Source organism: Sebastes fasciatus, chromosome 21, assembly GCF_043250625.1.
Source record: "Sebastes fasciatus isolate fSebFas1 chromosome 21, fSebFas1.pri, whole genome shotgun sequence".
Lineage (NCBI taxonomy): Eukaryota > Metazoa > Chordata > Actinopteri > Perciformes > Sebastidae > Sebastes > Sebastes fasciatus.
The window spans coordinates 22,068,643-22,088,408 of record NC_133815.1 but is presented as its reverse complement, the minus strand read 5'-3'; the positions used below and the strand labels follow the sequence as shown (position 1 = coordinate 22,088,408).

At 40.1% G+C, this 19,766-nt stretch overlaps 1 protein-coding gene across 6 annotated transcripts in view; it reads right to left on the bottom strand.

Annotated features, from left to right (window-relative positions):
- col11a1a (collagen, type XI, alpha 1a) overlaps positions 1 to 19,766 on the bottom strand; it is a 90,425-nt gene that overhangs the window by 17,154 nt on the left and 53,505 nt on the right. For all 6 annotated transcript variants that reach the window (XM_074621771.1, XM_074621773.1, XM_074621775.1 and 3 more), the window contains 13 exons: positions 17,220 to 17,273; positions 16,787 to 16,894; positions 13,113 to 13,202; positions 11,945 to 11,998; positions 7,978 to 8,085; positions 7,735 to 7,842; positions 7,169 to 7,222; positions 6,894 to 6,947; positions 6,388 to 6,495; positions 2,278 to 2,331; positions 2,144 to 2,197; positions 1,891 to 1,944; positions 1,302 to 1,355 (listed from right to left, as the gene is read on the bottom strand). In XM_074621771.1, coding sequence (XP_074477872.1) covers positions 1,302 to 1,355; positions 1,891 to 1,944; positions 2,144 to 2,197; positions 2,278 to 2,331; positions 6,388 to 6,495; positions 6,894 to 6,947; positions 7,169 to 7,222; positions 7,735 to 7,842; positions 7,978 to 8,085; positions 11,945 to 11,998; positions 13,113 to 13,202; positions 16,787 to 16,894; positions 17,220 to 17,273 — 954 coding nt within the window. The remainder of the gene's footprint in view (positions 1 to 1,301; positions 1,356 to 1,890; positions 1,945 to 2,143; positions 2,198 to 2,277; positions 2,332 to 6,387; positions 6,496 to 6,893; positions 6,948 to 7,168; positions 7,223 to 7,734; positions 7,843 to 7,977; positions 8,086 to 11,944; positions 11,999 to 13,112; positions 13,203 to 16,786; positions 16,895 to 17,219; positions 17,274 to 19,766) is intronic.

The following is a 19,766-nucleotide window of genomic DNA, read 5'->3' as shown; positions in this document are numbered from 1 at the left end:
AAATTGCAATAATTGTGTTAAATATTGTACATGGTACCTTTCAAAATAAAGTTAAATTAAAGAATATTCAACTTTTCTCAATACCATTTATTTTGTTAGAAGTAACTAATACATAATGATGTCTACAATATATTGTAGTTATTAGTTATTTTTAAGTTATTATTGTCCCAATGCCATCGGTACTAAGTGTAACACTTGAATGTAAAAAGACAAAAGAATAAGTGAAAGGCATTGGGTTGGGCTGATGGGGACTTAAGCTGCACACTGACTTTGGAAATGTCAATGACACCAGCAGTTTGATGAGGAACTAGCAGGGGACATTATGAATGCTTGTAATCACGCTCCTCTGCCACTCCCACTGGAGACGGGCCATCTTTTCAATCTGCTGTTGCACCTCAATAATGATAGATGAGGCAGCAGAGCTAATAGAGCCATCAATGATGGGTGTTTGGTAAAAGTTAAAAAAGCTAATCAAATTCTCATAAATCTCTGTCTGGCAATAACACAGGCAAGCATATGGATATGGTAAATTAGCACGCAATCGTTCAGGATCCTTTAAAATTTGATTTGGCATTCACCATAACAAACACTATAATATAATTAGAACAAGTTTTTAAAGTCCTTCCCTTCTGCGCCTTTGTAGCCATCAAAACAGGTCAAATCACAGCTAAAAGCTGCACTCAGTAAAGTGTGTGTCTGGTGTTTTGATGCCAACTTGCTTCATGGTGGCTGCAATCATTGCTCTTAAGGACAGAAGCACCATGGTGTATCCTCCTGGTAATTATGTCTTAAGAGTCTGGGAAGAGACTCAATTTGGCAGGCCACGAGGACATGGGGTGCAAAGCAGAAGAGCCATGCTGAGATGAACTAGCAGCCTCGATGTGAGGAGCAATTACTTTCAGCGTGATGAATACACAGTGTCACACTGAAGAAAAAAAAACGTCTCATTAGATTGGATTTTGCTCTATATTTGCCTAAAGCTATCCATTAAGCAACTGTTTTCCTGGCAATAACCTACGAATACACGTTGCTGATACTGTTACCTACCTTGTTGTAACAAAAAATACATTTTACCAACCACAGTGATGTGTACATTAAAGTAAAGTTAAGTGAAGCTACTTTTTTTTAAATGTTTTCAAGTAGAGCCCTACAAATATTCATGCTAAGGATGGGTGGCATGTTAAAGATTTAGAATCTAGTATATGTAATGCGTGTTGATAAGCAAGATGTACTGTACACACAAAACGCACACATGGTAGCACAAACTACCAGAAACAGAGCTGGAAACAGAGCTCACTTACCCCAGTTCCAGCCTCTCCGGGTTGTCCTGGGTTTCCGGCCTCACCTTGTTCACCCTGTGGTTAGACAAATGTCAGTGTCTGGTCAGATAAACCTTCACCCTCACACATGGAGAGCTTGCAAATTCAGATGCAGCATTTGAAAAAAAATCAAACCAAAATTGTTCTTACGCTTAATGATGTTCTCAATATCAACAAAAGACAGACATGTACCTTAACTAGGTCTATAACTCTCGTTGATATAAAGGGGGTTAAAAGTTACTGTGCCCCCTTAAAGAGTTTGGTAGCCCTTCATTTTTCATAGTCCAGAGTCATTTAACTGCCGTGGTACAGCATTAAGCATTTATAGTGCAGCCGTCTGCCAAATGGCAGTAAAATGGACGAATCTTGTTGGAAGCGTTGTAAAATAGACATTAATAGTGTCAAGGCACTAACTCAGACAAAAAGCCTGGGCATGTAAGATGAATAGGCTGCAGGTGGTAACAAAGGGGGCAGCTGAATGGTCTGGAGTGGGCCGGCAGTATTTCAGTCCTAATGCCCGCATCACGTTAGGCAGGCAGAACACCCTGGGGTGCCAAGTTGTGACTCTTACCTTCTCACCGACGGATCCCATGGGGCCCACACCACCTGGGGGGCCTTGTGGACCCTGCAGGAGGAAAGACAGAAAGAGATGAGTCATCGTCCATCACCTCAGGAAAGGACACTTGATGATATCCAGGCATTGCAATGTAACACAGGTGAGGAAAAGCCACTAATGATGTAGTTAACAGTGAACAGGTCCTTTTTAAAATATGCAGGTTATATCATAATGCATAAACACATTGTTATCTATTAGTCATACGTACATCAGCTCCGCTAGGACCCTGAGGACCTCTGGGGCCAGGGGGACCGGGAGGGCCCTGCAGAGAAGAAACACGGTGTTGTTAAGGTGCATTAAACTATTCAAAGAGTGCTTACAAGAAACAGATGTGTCTCTTACCATGGGGCCAACATCACCGTTCTCTCCCTTCTCACCAGGAGGTCCAGGAAGCCCCTGAGGAAAACAAAAATGAATAAACAATTTTATTATCAAAAAAAGAGAAATAATTATGTTACAAGCTCAAGGTGCTGTCGCATGAATAAGCAATGCTGTTCTTAATTATTTAAATTTGTTTGTGCTGTTAAATGCATTCACAACAGCTGTTCTGGCTTGATATTTAATTTTTGAATTTGATTCGACTGCTGGAATACATTGTAGTGGAGCACTGAAATATTAAAAGTATCTGTGGGCCAGAACATGCATAAATGAATCATTCGAATCCATGTTTTAAACTGCAGACTGGTCCTCCTCTCTGTTCAATGATATATGCAATGAATATGCTGAGCAAGGTCAAGAACAAAGCTCCTAACATTGGAACCAGATACCTTAAAAAAAGCAGTCAATCTTGTATAGAGAGCTAATAGAATCAGAAGCAGTGCAATTCAGTGGTGACAGAATGAGTCATTTCAATTCTTATCTATAGCTAATATAGCTATTTTTTTCAAACAGCTCTTTGAATGAGGTACGAGAGGACAAGTGTGCCCTACCTTGTCTAATTTAGCTTTCTGAAATAGCTGTTGGTAGTGAAGAACCTAGCGATGTATCACATATCTCAACACAACGGGGGTTTAAGCTTCCTTATAAATACTCAGGCCAAGGGGAGATGATTTTATGCTACAGTTCTGTCCCCGACTCCGCTAACATGGAAGACATGTCTCCTCTCCTATTTGCTTTCCCTTTTGTAGTCAGTGACAGTTTCAAAGGTGCGGACATAGATCCCGCTCCCTCATGCATGGTAAATGAGCAGCGTGGTCAAGACCTCATATGTGCGTTTGATCCCTGACATTTCTAGCAGTAATTGCCGTGATTAAATTGCTTCGCCTTCTCTGTGTGTCTCTTCTTGATTCAGAGGCAGTTTGTCATCAGTGCGAGGTTGCGAGGGAGGAGATCAAACAATGCATTCCTCTACATGTGCTTATACCATAAGCTGACTCTCTGCTGATTGTTTGTGTATGTGTGCATTGCCCTACATCTAAGCTTGTGTGTGTTCATGCAGCCTACTTGCGTGTATTTTCCGTGGGTGCTAAAAAGTGTGTGTGTGGCTGCATGCTGATTCCTGCCGTGCTGAGAAACCTCATCTGTGTAAAGGTCTCCTCTAGTCTGAGATCATTAGCGGTGCTACTAATTATGCAGCATGGTAAATGTGCTCGGTGAGGAGCTGACTATCGGAGCAGGTCAGTCCACGCAATTAATGGAATCGCGATGGGAAGTGAATTACTCCCAATTAAAAGTCCATTGAATGCAATCCTGCAGAGATAGGATAGTACCTTGGAACGATGAGCAGTAGTCTATGTAATTTCATCAAGACAACGACCCCAATCTCTGCAGTAAACTCTTAACGTGTTTAGCTTAAGGAGTTGATTACTAATAAAACAGATAATTACTAACAAATAGGTTAATACGGAGGGGAAGGACCTATCTCGTTAGATTATTATCACGCTGATACAAAACATCATTAAGCCCAATTGTAGTGTAGATTGGTTTGTTTTTTATATCTTTTTTACTCAAATATGAATATTTTCAGTCTGGCTTCAACTATGTCCTTGAATGATAGAGAGTCTACTTTACCTCAAAACTATGAATAACATAAAATGTTGCATTATTAAAAAGCAAAATGTAGCACAGATGATAATGCCTTTTGCTAAAGTGGTGATGGAGGAAGGATGTTGCCAGCGAATGAAGGTGAGAGGTGTAATCATTGCAGGTCAAAGCTCGGTCACCACACAATACACACCTCAAATCCAATTATGGTATAGTGCAGAGGCATCTATGTGGGTGAGTGAGTTTGTGTGTCTGTCTTTGTTTGTACTGTAGCAAGGTGTGGGATGGATGTCATCCGGTGTCGGAGCCCCACACAGTTTAGACAGGTAATTGAGTGATCCGGATTCTTAGGGATGTCATCACTAGACACTGCTACTGCTACTACAGGTAGAGTGAGTGAGTGAGTGAGTGAGTGAGTGAGTGAGTGAGTGAGTGAGTGAGTGAGTGAGTGAGTAATTGAAAATATATTTCAATTTGATTTATTGCAGACTTCTTCGAAGTAATAAAATATAAGGCTCTAAAAACTCTCTTATGCCTTCAGAAAATGTTACTTAAGAGTCGAAAATACACTGCCACAGCAATGCAGTGGCATGTCCTATTTCACATGTCATGTGTCGATTATTACAGTCATTCCCAAACACTGGGTCGCCACCCACAGGTGGGTCGCAGGAGAATTTATTAGGGTCGCCAAACAAATTTGCTGAATTTCTTCCAGTCTTTTATTTAACATTTATATCTGCAGTACACTTTTGAGCCACTTGAGGGTCAAACTAGGCAGCGCTGATCAAATATGAATCAATATTATGTTACGTTAATGCCTATTTCTTGCCTCAAATGTTTTCAGAATCATCTTGTAGTGCACGGTTTAGCTGTAAAATGAGAAAGTTTGTGACGCTGCCGCCATTGTGAAATCTGGTGAAGGAACACCAAGTTCTGGTTACGTGACCGGAGCACAGCCAATAGGAACGCTCTCTCAATGAAATGATCTGTGATTGGTCAAAGATTTTTTAAAGCCTGAAATCAGAGCCAATGGGAGGTGCAGAAGTCTAGTAATCTCTCAGAACACTTGAATTACAATATGCTGAAAGGTTGTTATGGAATTTTTGCCCAATGATGCAAAACTATGCTGCCTACTGCCACTTTAACTCAGCCTAACTGCATTTATCTTATTTATCAAGCGTATCTCTTCGATGGTTTACCTATTCAAGATAATATAAGGTGATGTGGAAATGGTAGTAAAAATGGTTGGAAACATTCATTTTACACACTAATTCACTCTTCTCACAATTTATAGATGAGGCCTGTTGTGAATTGGGTCATGATGGTGGGTCATGTTTAAAAAGTGAGTCCCCAGAAAAAAGGTTTGGGAAACACTGACCTATGGCACAAACCAAATGCATGGCACAGCATGTCAACTGGACCAAACTGAATACAACCCACAATATAAAGCCTATGAAATGAACATGATGTGATGCCATTCATTCAGGATTCTACTGTGTGCCATTTCAGGTGACTCCTCACCTGAGGAGCCAATCTCTCCAGCCATACATGGCTACACAAGATATGGCTTTTTTAATATTATCCTTATGAAGCCAGGGCTGTGGCTCATAGAGGACTGGATATTTTTATACCACAATGATGAGTTTAAACCCATCCGATATGACAGCTACAAGACCACAGAAGAAGAAATGCTATCACCAAACAGTCAAGGTACGGTGGCAGTACAATGGAAGCAGGTCTGAGTTAGAGGGGTAGGACGTCCTCCATTGTGTTCCCCACCACCACTTTTGTGTGTCTTTATATAGAAAATAATTGTGGTGGCTGTTTTCATGCATGTCATAGATCACTGATATGTGTGTAAATATGAAATACAGATTAAATATCTAATCTGATTGTCTCATTTTGTCTTGTTTCATGTTTCATCAGAAACAAATGGCATTACCAAACCTCGTTGGCTTTAGAACTTTAACTATGTTGTGTAGAGTAACTAAAGTAACAAAACACCTGACCATGGCACGAAAAGTTTTGTGAAAATTTTTTTGCAGTGTGCGGAGCAGCACAGAGCTGAGCCTGGAGGGACGAGGTTGTGAAGGCAGGATTGGCCTTTGTTCTGGCTTCCATTTGTCTTTCATGTTTGCACATATACAGCGCTGCCTCACTTTACGTATGTCTTAACCCTGTAATGCTTATCTCAGACTGTTAAAACTGCTACAGTAAAGTCATTATATTCAGGTCTTAATGTACCCGCACCATTACAAAAACAAATGCAACTATCACTGCTACTGCAAAATAAATGCAACATTTGTAATTAAGCTTGCTGTGTAAAATGCAGACTTGCAATACTGAGAGTTATCCTAGACAGCTGTCTGTATGGCACAAACTGGATTACTGTAAAATGACAGCACCATATGGCTCATTGTGTAGGATTACTGCAAACGATTGATGTGTACATGTGTGAGTGATACTAACCTGCAGACCGATGGGACCAGGAGGTCCAGGGAAACCTCTGGAACCTTCATCTCCCTTCTGTCCAAACATACCCTGTTGACCTCTGGGACCAGGCTCTCCATCAGCTCCCTGAGAAAACACACATACACACACATTTTCACTGTGATCTTTCCTCTCAGGTTTAACATTTAATACATGTTCATGTGTTGTTTAAGAATATGTTTATTCCTACAACAAGCATTGTTGGCAAAGATGGTGGTGCATACAATGTGATGCTCATTCAAATACTATTAAAATATGTGTGTATCGTTTAATGAAGTGACACAGAAGAGACTCCAATTAAAGGCAGGAAGCTTTTTGACTTGATGATTTTAAACACATAGTGTCTGGTACTGAGTCTTTATCGGGAAAAATCCTCTAGGTCATTGAAAATGAAGTGTTTTAGGGGTCTTTCTGTTTGGTTTGCGATGCTGTTGACATCCCACATTCACACAGTATCATCAGTTTTTTAGGACAGTTGTACTTACAGCAGGACCTGGGGCACCTATGGGACCTTGGAGACCAGCTGGGCCAGGAGGACCCTGAACACAAACAAGAACAAATTTACACAAATATATACGCATTGTGATTTGTAAATAAAATAACATTCATGGTTATTGTGATAATGATGTTAGTGTGTGGTTCTGTGAGTAGGAATCCCTGAAGGAAATATGTAGCATCACCAACTCCTTAATTACTGTGAAAATGGATATAAATGTGTGTGCAAGTAAGGATTGAATGGACTTTGACTCCCATAACGCACCTGTTCTCCCTTGTCGGCTTTGCTTCCTTTCTGACCGGGCTCTCCAACCTCTCCCTGGGAAAGAGAAACACACACACACACACATTACAGTCAACCATCTCAGCTCAGCTTCACTTCGTCTCTCAATATCAACAGCTTATGAAAAGATCATTGAAAACAATTAGCTTAACACAAACATCATTATCTGCACTTATACTCTAACTGTATATGATGCACAAATATGGATTGTTGCATGTTGCATTGTAAACCTCTGTAGGAACATCTGATTGGCAGCTCAATAGAATAGAAGATGGTAACCCTAAGGGGCATAATGATTGCGGGAGATAAAACGAGCAACAGTATTTCACTTTTACATCTCCTCTCATTGCGCTTGCTGGCGCTTTTGGTTATGAAGATGGATAGGCAACAATGAGGGAAAGGGAGATGCAGATGGTCTGAGTGTGAACATGGGGATGAAGATTGATTCGCAATCTGGTTCAGTCCCAAACCATCCATCCCAGTTTGGGAATGGAAAAGGAGTTGTAACTGGGCCAACAGGATGGGATGGGTGAGTGCGGTTGGCTGACCTTGTCACCATCCTCTCCAGGTGGACCCTGAGGTCCAGCAGGCCCGGGCAGACCAACAGGACCCTGGACACCATCACGACCAGCAGGACCTTGAGGCCCTTTCTCACCCTGGAGGAGCAAAGACATTTGTTTTAATTCTATTTAGAAAACTAAAAACAGCACAACTGAAGGTCAAAGGAAGAAAAGAAACTACGGTATTTAGGTAACAGAAAGATGTTGTGTAGCCAAGAAATAAATACTTACGGGGGCTCCCTTCTCTCCAGCAGGACCTGGGGGACCTTGAGGGCCAGGTCTACCAGACAGGCCAATTGGACCAGCTGAACCAGCATGACCTCTTTCACCAGGAGAACCCTGTGAGTGTGAGAAGGAGAGAGAGATGATGATGGGTGAAAAATAAAACGCAGAAGAGAAGGACACGTATTTCATAGCTTTGTTAGCCTGAACCTAAATATAACCTGAGTAGGTTGAACAATAACCATTGCCATTAAGACTTCTATAAAGCAAGAAGCAAAACCCAACGGAGTGCCACTGCTAATGGATCAACACACATATACACACCTACACACACAAACCCCTTAAGAGGAAAACTGAGAAAACAGCAGGAGCAACACGCAGTAACAGGTGGCTTTTAAGTTCTAATAAAGCAGTGCTGCTCCTTGAAAGCAGCCAGCATTATCTGCTGTCGGGGAGCTGACGTCTTGGTGGCTCTCTAAGCTTTGAGCAGCTCACTCCTGCTGCCGAAATGCTTTTCTGAATGAAAGAGGCTGCTGCTGTGTATCAGTACTCAGAAACAGGAACTCACCTAAATTCATAAAACATGACGGTGAAAGACACTCCACATTATTTTTTTTCATCTCTGCTGCACTGAATTAACGCAATGTGTAATTATACATGTACACATTTTTACATTTATATAAAAATAATAGAATAATATATAATTTTAAATTTTCTTTGCAAATATTCAAAATTGCTCGAGTTTATTTAATCAATTATCCTAATAAATTGATTTTCCTCATGCTGTAATGTGATGTGATGTCTGTCATTTATAGCAGGGTGAATCACACTGCGTTCTCTAAAACAGTTGCAAAGCTGCAAAGCTAGTTTCAAAAAGCAATTGCATTATTGACCAACAAAAACCTGGTCTGAAGTGGAGTGCAGTATTTTCCTGCTATTTAAAGGGCACATTATTCAGATACTAAGATGCGCCTACATAGGCGGGCTCATAACTGAAATTTTGAGCGTCAAACACTTCATTTCCTAATGGTTTGTTACGCAGAATCATCTGAGAAGCCTTCATTGGAAACTGTTTGGAAAAGGGCAGGCATTTTCAAAAAATACTTGGCAGGTGATTGGATGAGCCATCTGTCGATCAAACTCGTGCTGAAGCCAGTTAGGAGAGCAAAAACATCTTTTCCATCGAGAATAGCCTTCAGTGCCGTTCTTTGCTCTTCCTTTAATGATGAAATACTCTCCAGTTGTGATATAACTGATGCTATTGCAGCACCTACGCTAAACTCTTCAGGAGCCGCCATTGTTTTGAACAAACAGTCGCCTCTCTGTGTCGTTGCGTCATACACACAAATAAACCAAACCCATAGCTCCTCGCAGGATGCTGATTGGTCTGTGGTCCGGCTTGCCGGATACAAACGCGTTACTTGAAGCCTGTCAAGATGGATCTTTGCATGATCTGTGATCAATACATCAATTTGTGGTGGAAATGTTTTAATTTATGTTGAACACAAAATCCTCCGTCACACACTCAGAGGCTTTCTCCACACGTTTTTTTTCAAAAAACAGTGCTCGGCTGCAAGCCTGTGCGAAATGCAGCTCCTGAATTCAGCAACCCCCGTCAATGGACAGCGACAAATAGTAAAGGGAGTGCCATCCTAATCAGTAAACAGAATATGAAACTAGTTGGAAGCTTCATTCATAATGTTGACTTCTAAATCAACATCTGTCTATTCATTCTGTTTAAAGCCGGTATTTCTGCACAGTTGCAGATAAAGATCAGGCTACACTAATATTATCAGTATTATACTATTTGTAGAATTAGATTCCAGTGGTGGCTGCGTAGGATTGTTTCCAACTCGAGTGATCCAAGCATTTCCAATAACTCCAGAGCGCTGTAAAGTCCAAAGTCAATATTTACTGAAAAAAGATAGATGTAATAATTTCCAAAATTCACAACATGTTTTTATCTAACGAAATATATACATATTTGTTGCCGTTTCGCATTTCAAAAACGTCATTTTCACTGCAGAAAAACGCTCGTTTCTCCAATTTTGCCGAATCCCAAATTGAAATAGCAATACACCAGATGCATCTGGCTTTTAAAGAGAATGGGAGATGACATTCTGAACAACACATGTTAATGTTCAACATAAAAAACAACCCTCAAAATTCAATACTAGTGGAACCATATGTTTTCTACTCGACATTGTGAAGTAAGTAACACTTCAATCTATCTATCACTTATGTCTGTCTGACATTTGTTTTTTATAACCTTCATTATCATCTGTGAAAAAACGATGAAAACAATTGTTGCTGGTAAACATTGTCTGTGCTCACTCATGGAGGAAAGTTAGGGAGGAAAGGAACAGGATGTCTCAATAATCCCACATGTAGAACACTGACATATTCAGATGCAATCTAAAAGGTTTCTATGGTTAAGTGTTTGTACATATTAATGTATGTATATTAATGCACAAAGAGGTTACTTTAATGTGTGGCCTTGAGTAGGAAGTTACGAATGTATTCATTTCACAGGGCTGTAATTAGTGTGGCGGAGTCACATTGCTGCTAGATAAACATGTTCAATCAACATGTTTATTCTTACGCAAGCGCTGAACACTTGACAGTCAAGTATCTCCTGAGCAGAACATTTCATTCAAGAGAAAAAGAAGTGGCACAAAACCCACAATGTTTGCCATGAGCATAATCCCATTATGTGGAAACCTGACTTTATACTGGAATCAATAACATAACATTTGCAATTTCCACAATGTATGTTAAATGTCTAGAGATAATGACAAGGGTACGTTAGATGATTTAATCTGTTTTTCCTCCTCAAAATGTCTCGTTTTTTTAGCAGCTGGTATTTGTGATTGTATTGATTTAATGTAAATACATAAGTGAATGCAAATTGTGACAGCAGCAGCACATCACGTCGTGCAAACTTTAGAGTAGCACCGAGTTTTGTGAAGAAACTCTAAAGTCTCTGTGACAATCTGAGAAGAATGAACACAGCAGTCGTAAAGTGCCAGGATGCAACCTTTGGGACTGATGAGGCATGTGTAGGAGCGATGCCTGCAATGACTAGACACTGTGACTCACCATATGGATGCTCTCCTTGTTGTGTGTGTGTGTGTTTGTTTGTTTGTTTGTTTGTTTGTGTCTGTTTCTGTGTGCCAGGAGGCAATGGAGCAAACAGTCTTGATACCCCGGCTTCTCTAGCGCATGATCGCTCCTACGACAAATCGCTGTGTGCAGTGGGACGGGATGAAATTTGGTGACGCTTTCATTGGAAAAATAAATAAATAAAACTCTGATTACGTGACCACGATGGCTTAATGAGTATATATGTATTATACATGTACTTAGTTCACTCGGTGCAACTGAATTAATTTACTATGTTTGATTTTTCTCTCATGTCTGCCTTTCATGTCACTGTGGCTGCAGTTCTTATTCACCTTCAGCACTTCTAATACCTGCTGTATTTGAGAAAACCTACAATAGGCTGTCCATTATCTGTAGCTACAGTCGTGATGTCTTTGATGTACTTGTAGTTGCTGCAGTGGATTTACATAGGACATCACTGGAACGTGTGTGTGTCTATAAATTCATGAATGTGCATCACTGCCCAGCTGAAAAACAGCACACTGCTCATCAAATGTTATCGGGGGCGATACAAGTTAAAACAAATAAATAAAGAGATGCAACTGTCTCTCATAAGTTTGCCTAAAATGTCCTGCCTCCATGGTGGTGATGTCAAAAAGGAAAGCAAGATGGCCTAGCAGTTAGACAAGGGATATGAAGCCACTTTTAAAGCTTTTCCTGTCCAAATGATGTAAACTGCCCTCTGGAGCTTGGCATATGCAGGCTTCACTAAAACATGAAATATACTGTACAAGCCTTCACGCTAAGCAATAACACAAATCAAATAGAACATATCCAACACAGAGAGGAAAGAAAGGTAGCACAGTATACTTACAACAGGACCAGATGGACCTTGGGGCCCCTCTCCTCCCTTCAGACCTGATGGGCCCTGAGGAAAAGCAGAGAAATCACAAATCACTGGATTGTCACTTCAGCCAGACACCACTAGAAATGTGCGTTGAGTACATTTAACCCTCAGAGCACGACTCCAAGAAATATCATTTCTATTAACATTTTCCTCCTGACAGACCATCAGCATGAATCCAAGAGCAAAAATACAGTATGTGTTAAAAAAAATCCAACATCCATAACACGTAAATCAGTACTTTATGGCACGTCTAAAAAAGATATCACTCCCTTATGGATATTGTAGCTAGAGAGTGGTGGGATTTTTTGCATGTATATGGATACATAAGTCATGACTTCATGTGTGCATTTGTGTGTATATCATTTCTTTATCTCATTCTGCAGATGCAAGATTGGGAGTTTTGTTTTGCACATGCAGGCGTGTGTATATATATGTTGTATGCATGGGTTTGTCAATGCCCAAAATGTGTGTGTAGCTCCCTAGTGGGCCACAAAAGAGCACATGGCAGCCTGGGTAATGAGTCTCTGTTGGCTCTGGCTGGGTGCTGGAGTAAATTACAATGGCAGAAAACAATCAGCGGTGCTGCTGGCCTGCAGAGTCTGACTGACCTTGAGGATGCAGGCAGCACAACACTTCCTCTCCCCACAGTATATCCACTCCTGGCTACCACGGTCTAATTGCTAACATTTCCCACTTAATAATTTATTAAGTAAATAATGCATACAGAGACAAACAAATAACTTTGCTGCCCTCCAAAAAATTTTGGCACTGAAATATGAAAAAAACAAAACAATTCAGGTCCTTGAGTTACACCAGGGAAAGATTTTGATAACCAACAATTCCCTACTTCTATAATAGAGGCCCATGATGCATTGCGGTGGATAAAACAGTGGTGTCAGTGGCGGTGGAGCGATGCAGAGGCACGCCTGTTCATTTGTAAGACGTCGCCTTGGATTTCCTCTGCACCGGATTGATTGCAAGGAGTGAATTCCAGGGCTGGTGTCTCTAATGAAGTGAATGGCTCTAGATGGATGCTGGTTCATTTGTTATGTAGCAATGTTCTGTCACTTTCTACTAGCAAACACATGTAAAGAGAAGCTATGATGAATGGGTGCAGGTGGAGAGCAGCTCTTACCGTGGCGCCAGGTAGACCTCTTTCTCCAGGGAAGCCTCGAAGGCCGGGGGGACCGTCTTTACCAGAGGATCCCTGTGGTCCATAGTCTCCCTATACACACAATCACACATGTTTGTGTTAGAATTAGTATACATCAATGTTCTTGCTTTATTCAATATTCATTCTAATTAAAGCAAAAGAAAAACTGTTGACTGCTGAGCAACAGAGAACATTTCTTTTCTGCAGGAGGACCAAAAATACCAGACCCACAAAGCCAGACTACATCTCACATAGACAGTTTTCACCACAAGATCTTGAAAACATCTTTCAAGGACCAACTAAGTCTGACCAGATATGACCAAACTACAGGAAGTGTGCAGATGATGAGAGACTTGTCTCTTAATGGAAGACACCCCAGGTGAATATCACCATGCAACTTCCCCAGTTGATTACTTATATTAAGACAATCATTTTTTGTATTACAAATTTTCTGAAATTTTCTGTTTTAAAATGCACATGAGGCATTATCTTCTATTATCCTATTAAATATGTGCTAATTTGCATGGATAAAGCCAGGTTCAAAATTCTTGTTTCATTTTTTTTTTGGACATATCAGATTCAAATGTTTTTACTGAGGGAATTTGGGAAATCTCTTTTTATTTCTCTATAAATCAGAAAATACTGTCAACAGCCATAAAAAAAAATCATTTGCCATGTTTTTAGGAATGAGATGTTCTATAAACAGGCTATGACTGGTATATGACCAAACCCCTCTGTAAAAACCTTCTGAATATAGACAGGAATGAAAGTGGAAAGTTTGGTGTATGTAAGTGAAAAGGAGATTTCTGCCTCAGAGTCTGAGAAAAACCTAATTTTGAGAAAACGGCCTTTGGAGATATGGATTGTAAAATTCCTATTGCAAGACACTACAGGTGAATAGGGTAAACGACTACAACACAATTATGTATTGTATTACATGTTTTCTGAAATATTATGTTTAAATATGCAAATGAGGCTTTATCTAATGCTACATTTTGATGAATTTAGGAGAAATCTACAGACGCAAATAAACAAAGTGTATTGAAATAAACACCTAAATGTGTATTTTAGATGTTTTCTTTCCACTAGTCTGAAAGAAGACATGTAATGGAAGCAAAATAGCCCAGAATCTCAAAATTGATCAGTTGATGAAAAACAATGTTTTGCTTTGGGGTGTCAAACTAGGGTTTGGAATGATGTAAAAAATGAAGCATGATGCTGCATGTCCTAGTGCTCACCTCCAATTTATTGAGAAACTGATTTTGGTTATGCTCTGCGAGGAATCTGACAGCGTTTTTCTAGGACAGCTGTTGTGCTTTTCCAGTTAGACAAGCAGAGATGCAAAGATGAATAACAGCCCAACAAGTGGTGGATTCATCCAATCAGGTGTGAGAAGGGTGTCTGAGTAAAACTGTCATCTATTGTGCTGCCTATCTGACATGAAGCCAACTGGGCCTTGCCAGACAATGAGCCAAAATTGTAGGCAATGCCAGACTATCAAGGTAAAATAAAGATTTTAAGATCAAAATGCTAGCCTGGTTCATCAGGTAGGTTGGTCCACATGACAATCAGCTCTATACCTGTTTTATACAGGAAACTGGTGTAGTATGAGGTTTACTGAACAACGTTTGACCCTTTTATATGAGACTGCTGTGACAGATGAATCACTGGTCACCATTTACAGAATAATTAAAATACACAGAATTACTTTACATAAAAATGTACAAAATAAATGTACGTTTCAGTTGAGCCTCTCTCCTCATATAGCGTCAGTCTGAAAAGGGCCTTGAGTCTTCAGTCATTGCTGTAGCAGCAGTGAGACCTTGTAGTGAAACAAAACACTCTCAAATTCAGTCTTTGTAACCGCAAATTGAGAGCTTGGAACGTTTGTGTTTTAGATGACATTAGATGACCTTAATTTTTTTATTTAAACTTGAGTTATCCAAATGCTCAACGTTTTATGTAACTCCATTGCTTGTGAAGTGTTGAATTGGTGTTTTCATGGTGTCGCATCGGTTTGGAGATGCAAAGCACATGCAGCTAAATCTTGTATTTGAGAACTGCTCTGCACTCAGACACAAACTTGTAAATCAGAACTTAAGACATGGGCCTCCTACTTAAAGGAACATCCTCCTCCTCCTCCTCAGCCCTCTGGTGAAATGTGCACATGCAGGTTTGTTTCTGCATATATGTTTTAAAATAAAGTGCTAAACTAGTACACATCTTGCAGCTGAGCGAGAGAGAGAGAAGTATATGACAAGCAAACATAGTATATACTAATGGCTTTGTATATCTCACCAGCTACTTGTTTTGTAGCTGACATCCATCTTAATGGCCCATTAGCCATTTAGTTTCAAGTATGTATGTTTTCTGTGGATTCATTAAGTGTCACCACACAGTCATGAATAATTCTCACCCAATGCGGTAATGCTTTCACATAATCAGCCACAACATGAAACACAAAAGATTTCAGTCTTCTAAACTGTAATTTAGAGACAAAGCTCAAATCAAAAGTTCAAAGGTGTGACTCCAAACACCAAATACATGTGGACAGAGATCTTTTTTGACAGAGTGCTTACTAAGAGGAAGGACAATACAAATATGCAAGCAAAAGTGGGTTCAGCTTCTGAACTGTTTGTAACTGTTCCCTCACCCTCACCTCAGACACTCAACTAACTTTTAGAGTTAGTGCCAATAATTACAAGGCAATCTCGTCTACTTACTTGTTGATTTCTTTTTAAACCACATCTCTTAAAGAAGGACATTTCACTCCAAAGAAAGTTATTTTCTGTCTTTGTTTGCTTTCCTTTTGTTTTGCCAGGCTGACTTTATCTGCAAACAGGGAGGCACAGAAGAGTGGGCTTGAGAGGTATAAGAGGATTTGGGCTCTGCTGCCAGGACCTCCACAAAGTGTCCCTGGCATAGTGATGCACAGGCCTGAGCGGAGCGGGGAGGAAAGAGGGGCTGTGAGTGGCGGAAGGCTTGGAGTTAGCCCACGGACTTGATTAAACTGTCTGCTTGCTGAAGGCAGGAAGAGAATGAAAGCAGAAGACATGGGGTTGTTTGAGGGAGGGGATGGGGAGCAGGGGATGCTGAGTGGTCCTGGGAGTCAGGGCTTTGGTTTGGAGCTGCACATACTTCTACGAAATGGCTACTGTCTGCTCCTAATGGGCACTCAATTGCTGGTCAGGGAGGGAATGCAGTCCCAAATCACAGCTACTGTACCTTCAGCAGTCACTTTCCAGAGTCTCGTATAGCACAGAGAGAAATGGTGAGACGTTGGTGTTTCTGGGTGAATTTATTATTGCTATAGATTTATTTCTGCTTTTTCCCAATTCTATTTAAGCCAGTAGTTTATTGAGCTTCGCATGCCCTCCAGAAAACCTAACTGATTGTGAATCCAGCTCAATCTGCAAAATCAAATCATGTACGATAATTGCAACTGCATAAGTTCAATTTGCAGCCCACCTCTATACTGTTGATCTCTCTATCAACCTCCCTGGCTTCCTCTCTTCAGTATAAGTAACACAGATCTGACACAGCCAGGAAGAAAATGTGAGCCAGGTCTTTTCAGAGGAGCAATGAGGCCATTTCTAGCATGTTATGCTACAATAGAATACTTCTCATCCCTTCAGTACAGTATAGTGGACACATACCTTCGCTCCCTCCTTGCCAGCAGCACCTGGAAGACCCTGCTCTCCGGGTGGACCGGGGGGTCCAGGGTGGCCTCTCTCACCAACGGGACCAGTCTCTCCAGTTGGTCCCTAAGATGCCATCACACAGTTGGCTGTTATTTTCAGTTCAACATAACTATGATACAATATGGCATGTGATAGGGTTATTAAAGTCCTACTTCATTGATAATTTACACCAAAGCTCAGATCTCATGAGTCAGTGGGTGTCCAAAATATAAATAAATTAATTATATATTTCCAAAATGAGAGCTGTTATGAACTGATCTAAGATCGATCTACAACATTTAAGGGTTCAAAAATATCCACACGCACAATTATCTTGTAGTTGTCTACAGTATTCATTTTTCTAATGAGATACTAATCATTGAGGATGGTAATAATACATGTCTCTTACCTGGGGCCCGACAACACCCCCTGGGCCTGGTGGACCAGTTTTTCCTTGGAAACCCTGAAAAAAAACACATTACAAAGTCTTATTTTTACGGTTTATAATAACAATGAAAACACACAGCTTATCTAATAAAACCCAAGTAAAGAAACCACAGGGATTCCACTTGAATTTGTTTCAGCTGATAAGCAGGGATTTAGGTTTTCGCTTGGTATTACCTTGATGTAGGAACAATGGGCTTCCAGGTTATATTCACAATCAAGGATAGATTACAACGCTGGCCAGTAAATAACTTAAGGGAAATGTAGTCTTTTGATACACTGTAAATATTGATCTCTTCATTAAGTAGATATTAAGATTACATGATAAGATTTTAAAGCTTTTAGCCTCTACTGACACTAGAGGCTAAAAACAGAGAGAGGGAGATGACGTGCAACAAAGGTCTCTGGCTGGAATCAAACCAGGCTGTCAAGATGCCCATTCATGAAGTAAAAGAACCCAACTAGAGACAATAGTGCAATATTTTACTCTAATGGACCATTAGCATTCTGGTCCATTACTATAAACATATGCCTAGCAAAACTGACAGGAGCAATAACTTGTTTACATGGGCAGGATGTAAACCACGACACGTTTTCCATCTGATAAGTTGTTCAGGTCCGTGATGGATTTGCTGCATCTGTTTTTGAAAAGTGCATTTCTCTTATCCCTAGTATAGGATATCTTACTTTAGTGATGTACCTTACACAGACGTACTATAATGCACCTTTGATTTTATATTTGTAATACCAATATCATGCCAGAAATGCTAGATCCATTTATGCGGTATCTATCCCTTCAATCTTTCATATCACCTTACCACTAGATGAAGTATCGCATGACCTCAGAGTTTGGCCGTTGCTATTAAGATTCACAAAGCAGACGGACAACAGAGGGATGCAAAGCAGACGAAGGGCACTTGACATGTCATTGACAATGACAAGAAGCAGATAACTCTTTATACCAGAGCCACATGGATATTTAAATGCTAACAATGAGTCCTGCATGAACACCGTTATGGTTATTTTAACATGAGAGATTTCTGTATGGATTCAAAATGTGATGACGATTATGGGGTTGTTTGATGCCAGGTCACTCTCAATCAAATCTGATCAAACCATATCCACACAGCTGCCGAGAAGAAAAGTAGTAGTTTTTTATAGTTATCATAGGCTCTGAATTTTCGTTTTTGATATGATTTATTTTATGTAATGGCCATTCATAGTGCCAAACAAATTTTGACCCAAACTCTGCAGCTCTAATCTAATTTCAGATTCTACTTTAGAGTCATTGGTTCACTTTCTGGTTTGCAAATAGCGAATGTGGTGGTTGAGTTTCAAACAACTCACAATCAATTGCAGGCAGTTGTTTCCATCAAACAAGGTCTGTCAAACTGAGTCTATGTTGCCTGCACAGCACCAACAAATAAAGAGCCAAAGCAAATAAGTAGCTGGGGCCTCATGACAGAAACTTCTTATATTTAGGATGACATTTAGGATTTTTGGTGTCACAGAAACATGTTTCCTAACTGCACTTAGGAAAAAAATGCTTTTCATATCTTAGGATAGGAATTTAGCTACTAGAGAACCATCCTAACTTTGGGATTTTACAAGTTAGGAATCCTTAGTTTTGATGACATAGACCCCGTCCTAAATTAATAATAACTGCCAAAAATAGCAGCAGCACTGTTGTGAGGTCTGTATGGCAATGACACTGAAGATGGAGAACAACATGAACACCGAAATATAATGATTGAAAGGCTACTAAAACCGCATGATGGTAAGTTTCTCTGAAAGTTTATGAGTCAAAGACCAGTGAATATTGAGCTTATTTTAGTCTGGTAGCAACACACCTGACTCCCAATGGGATGATAATGTTGCTATAAATCTGCTGAATATGTAATTAGGCATCTGCTAACTTTCAAATCAGCCACAACTTCATAAGCTGATTGTGTTATCATTCCGACAGTGTGTTTTGGAGTTTTTACTGCTCCATAGTTGTCAACAATTGCATACTGATTTATGTCAATCTATATGTAAAAAAAACAAAAAAAACTTTTCCTGATAAAGCTATTTAAATTTGCAGTTGCTCAATTTTGCTGTTCCTTGCACAACATCCAAACAACTATGCCATGCATTTTGTTTGTTGCAGAAGGTTACATTCACAGTACGTGGTGGATTTGCATTGCAGTATTCCCTATGGATATGCTTAAGCAGATTCAAACAGCAGAACAGGACAAGGCAGAAAGAGATAGAAGTTCTACATCTCAAGCATCGACTCCAACAGTGCAGCACAAATCAGATGAACTTCTGTCTGCCGGGAGAGTAACAATCCGATCTGCATTGGCTCGAGTTTCCAAGTACTCAATATTCCCCAAATATTAACCCAGTGTGATGCAGAGAAGCCAGCTATCAAGGGAATTAATACAGCTGGAGTGGGAAGATAAAGAATAGCTGGTATCTTTCACATATATTTAATAATCTAATAGAGACATATCTGCCATCTATATCTGAC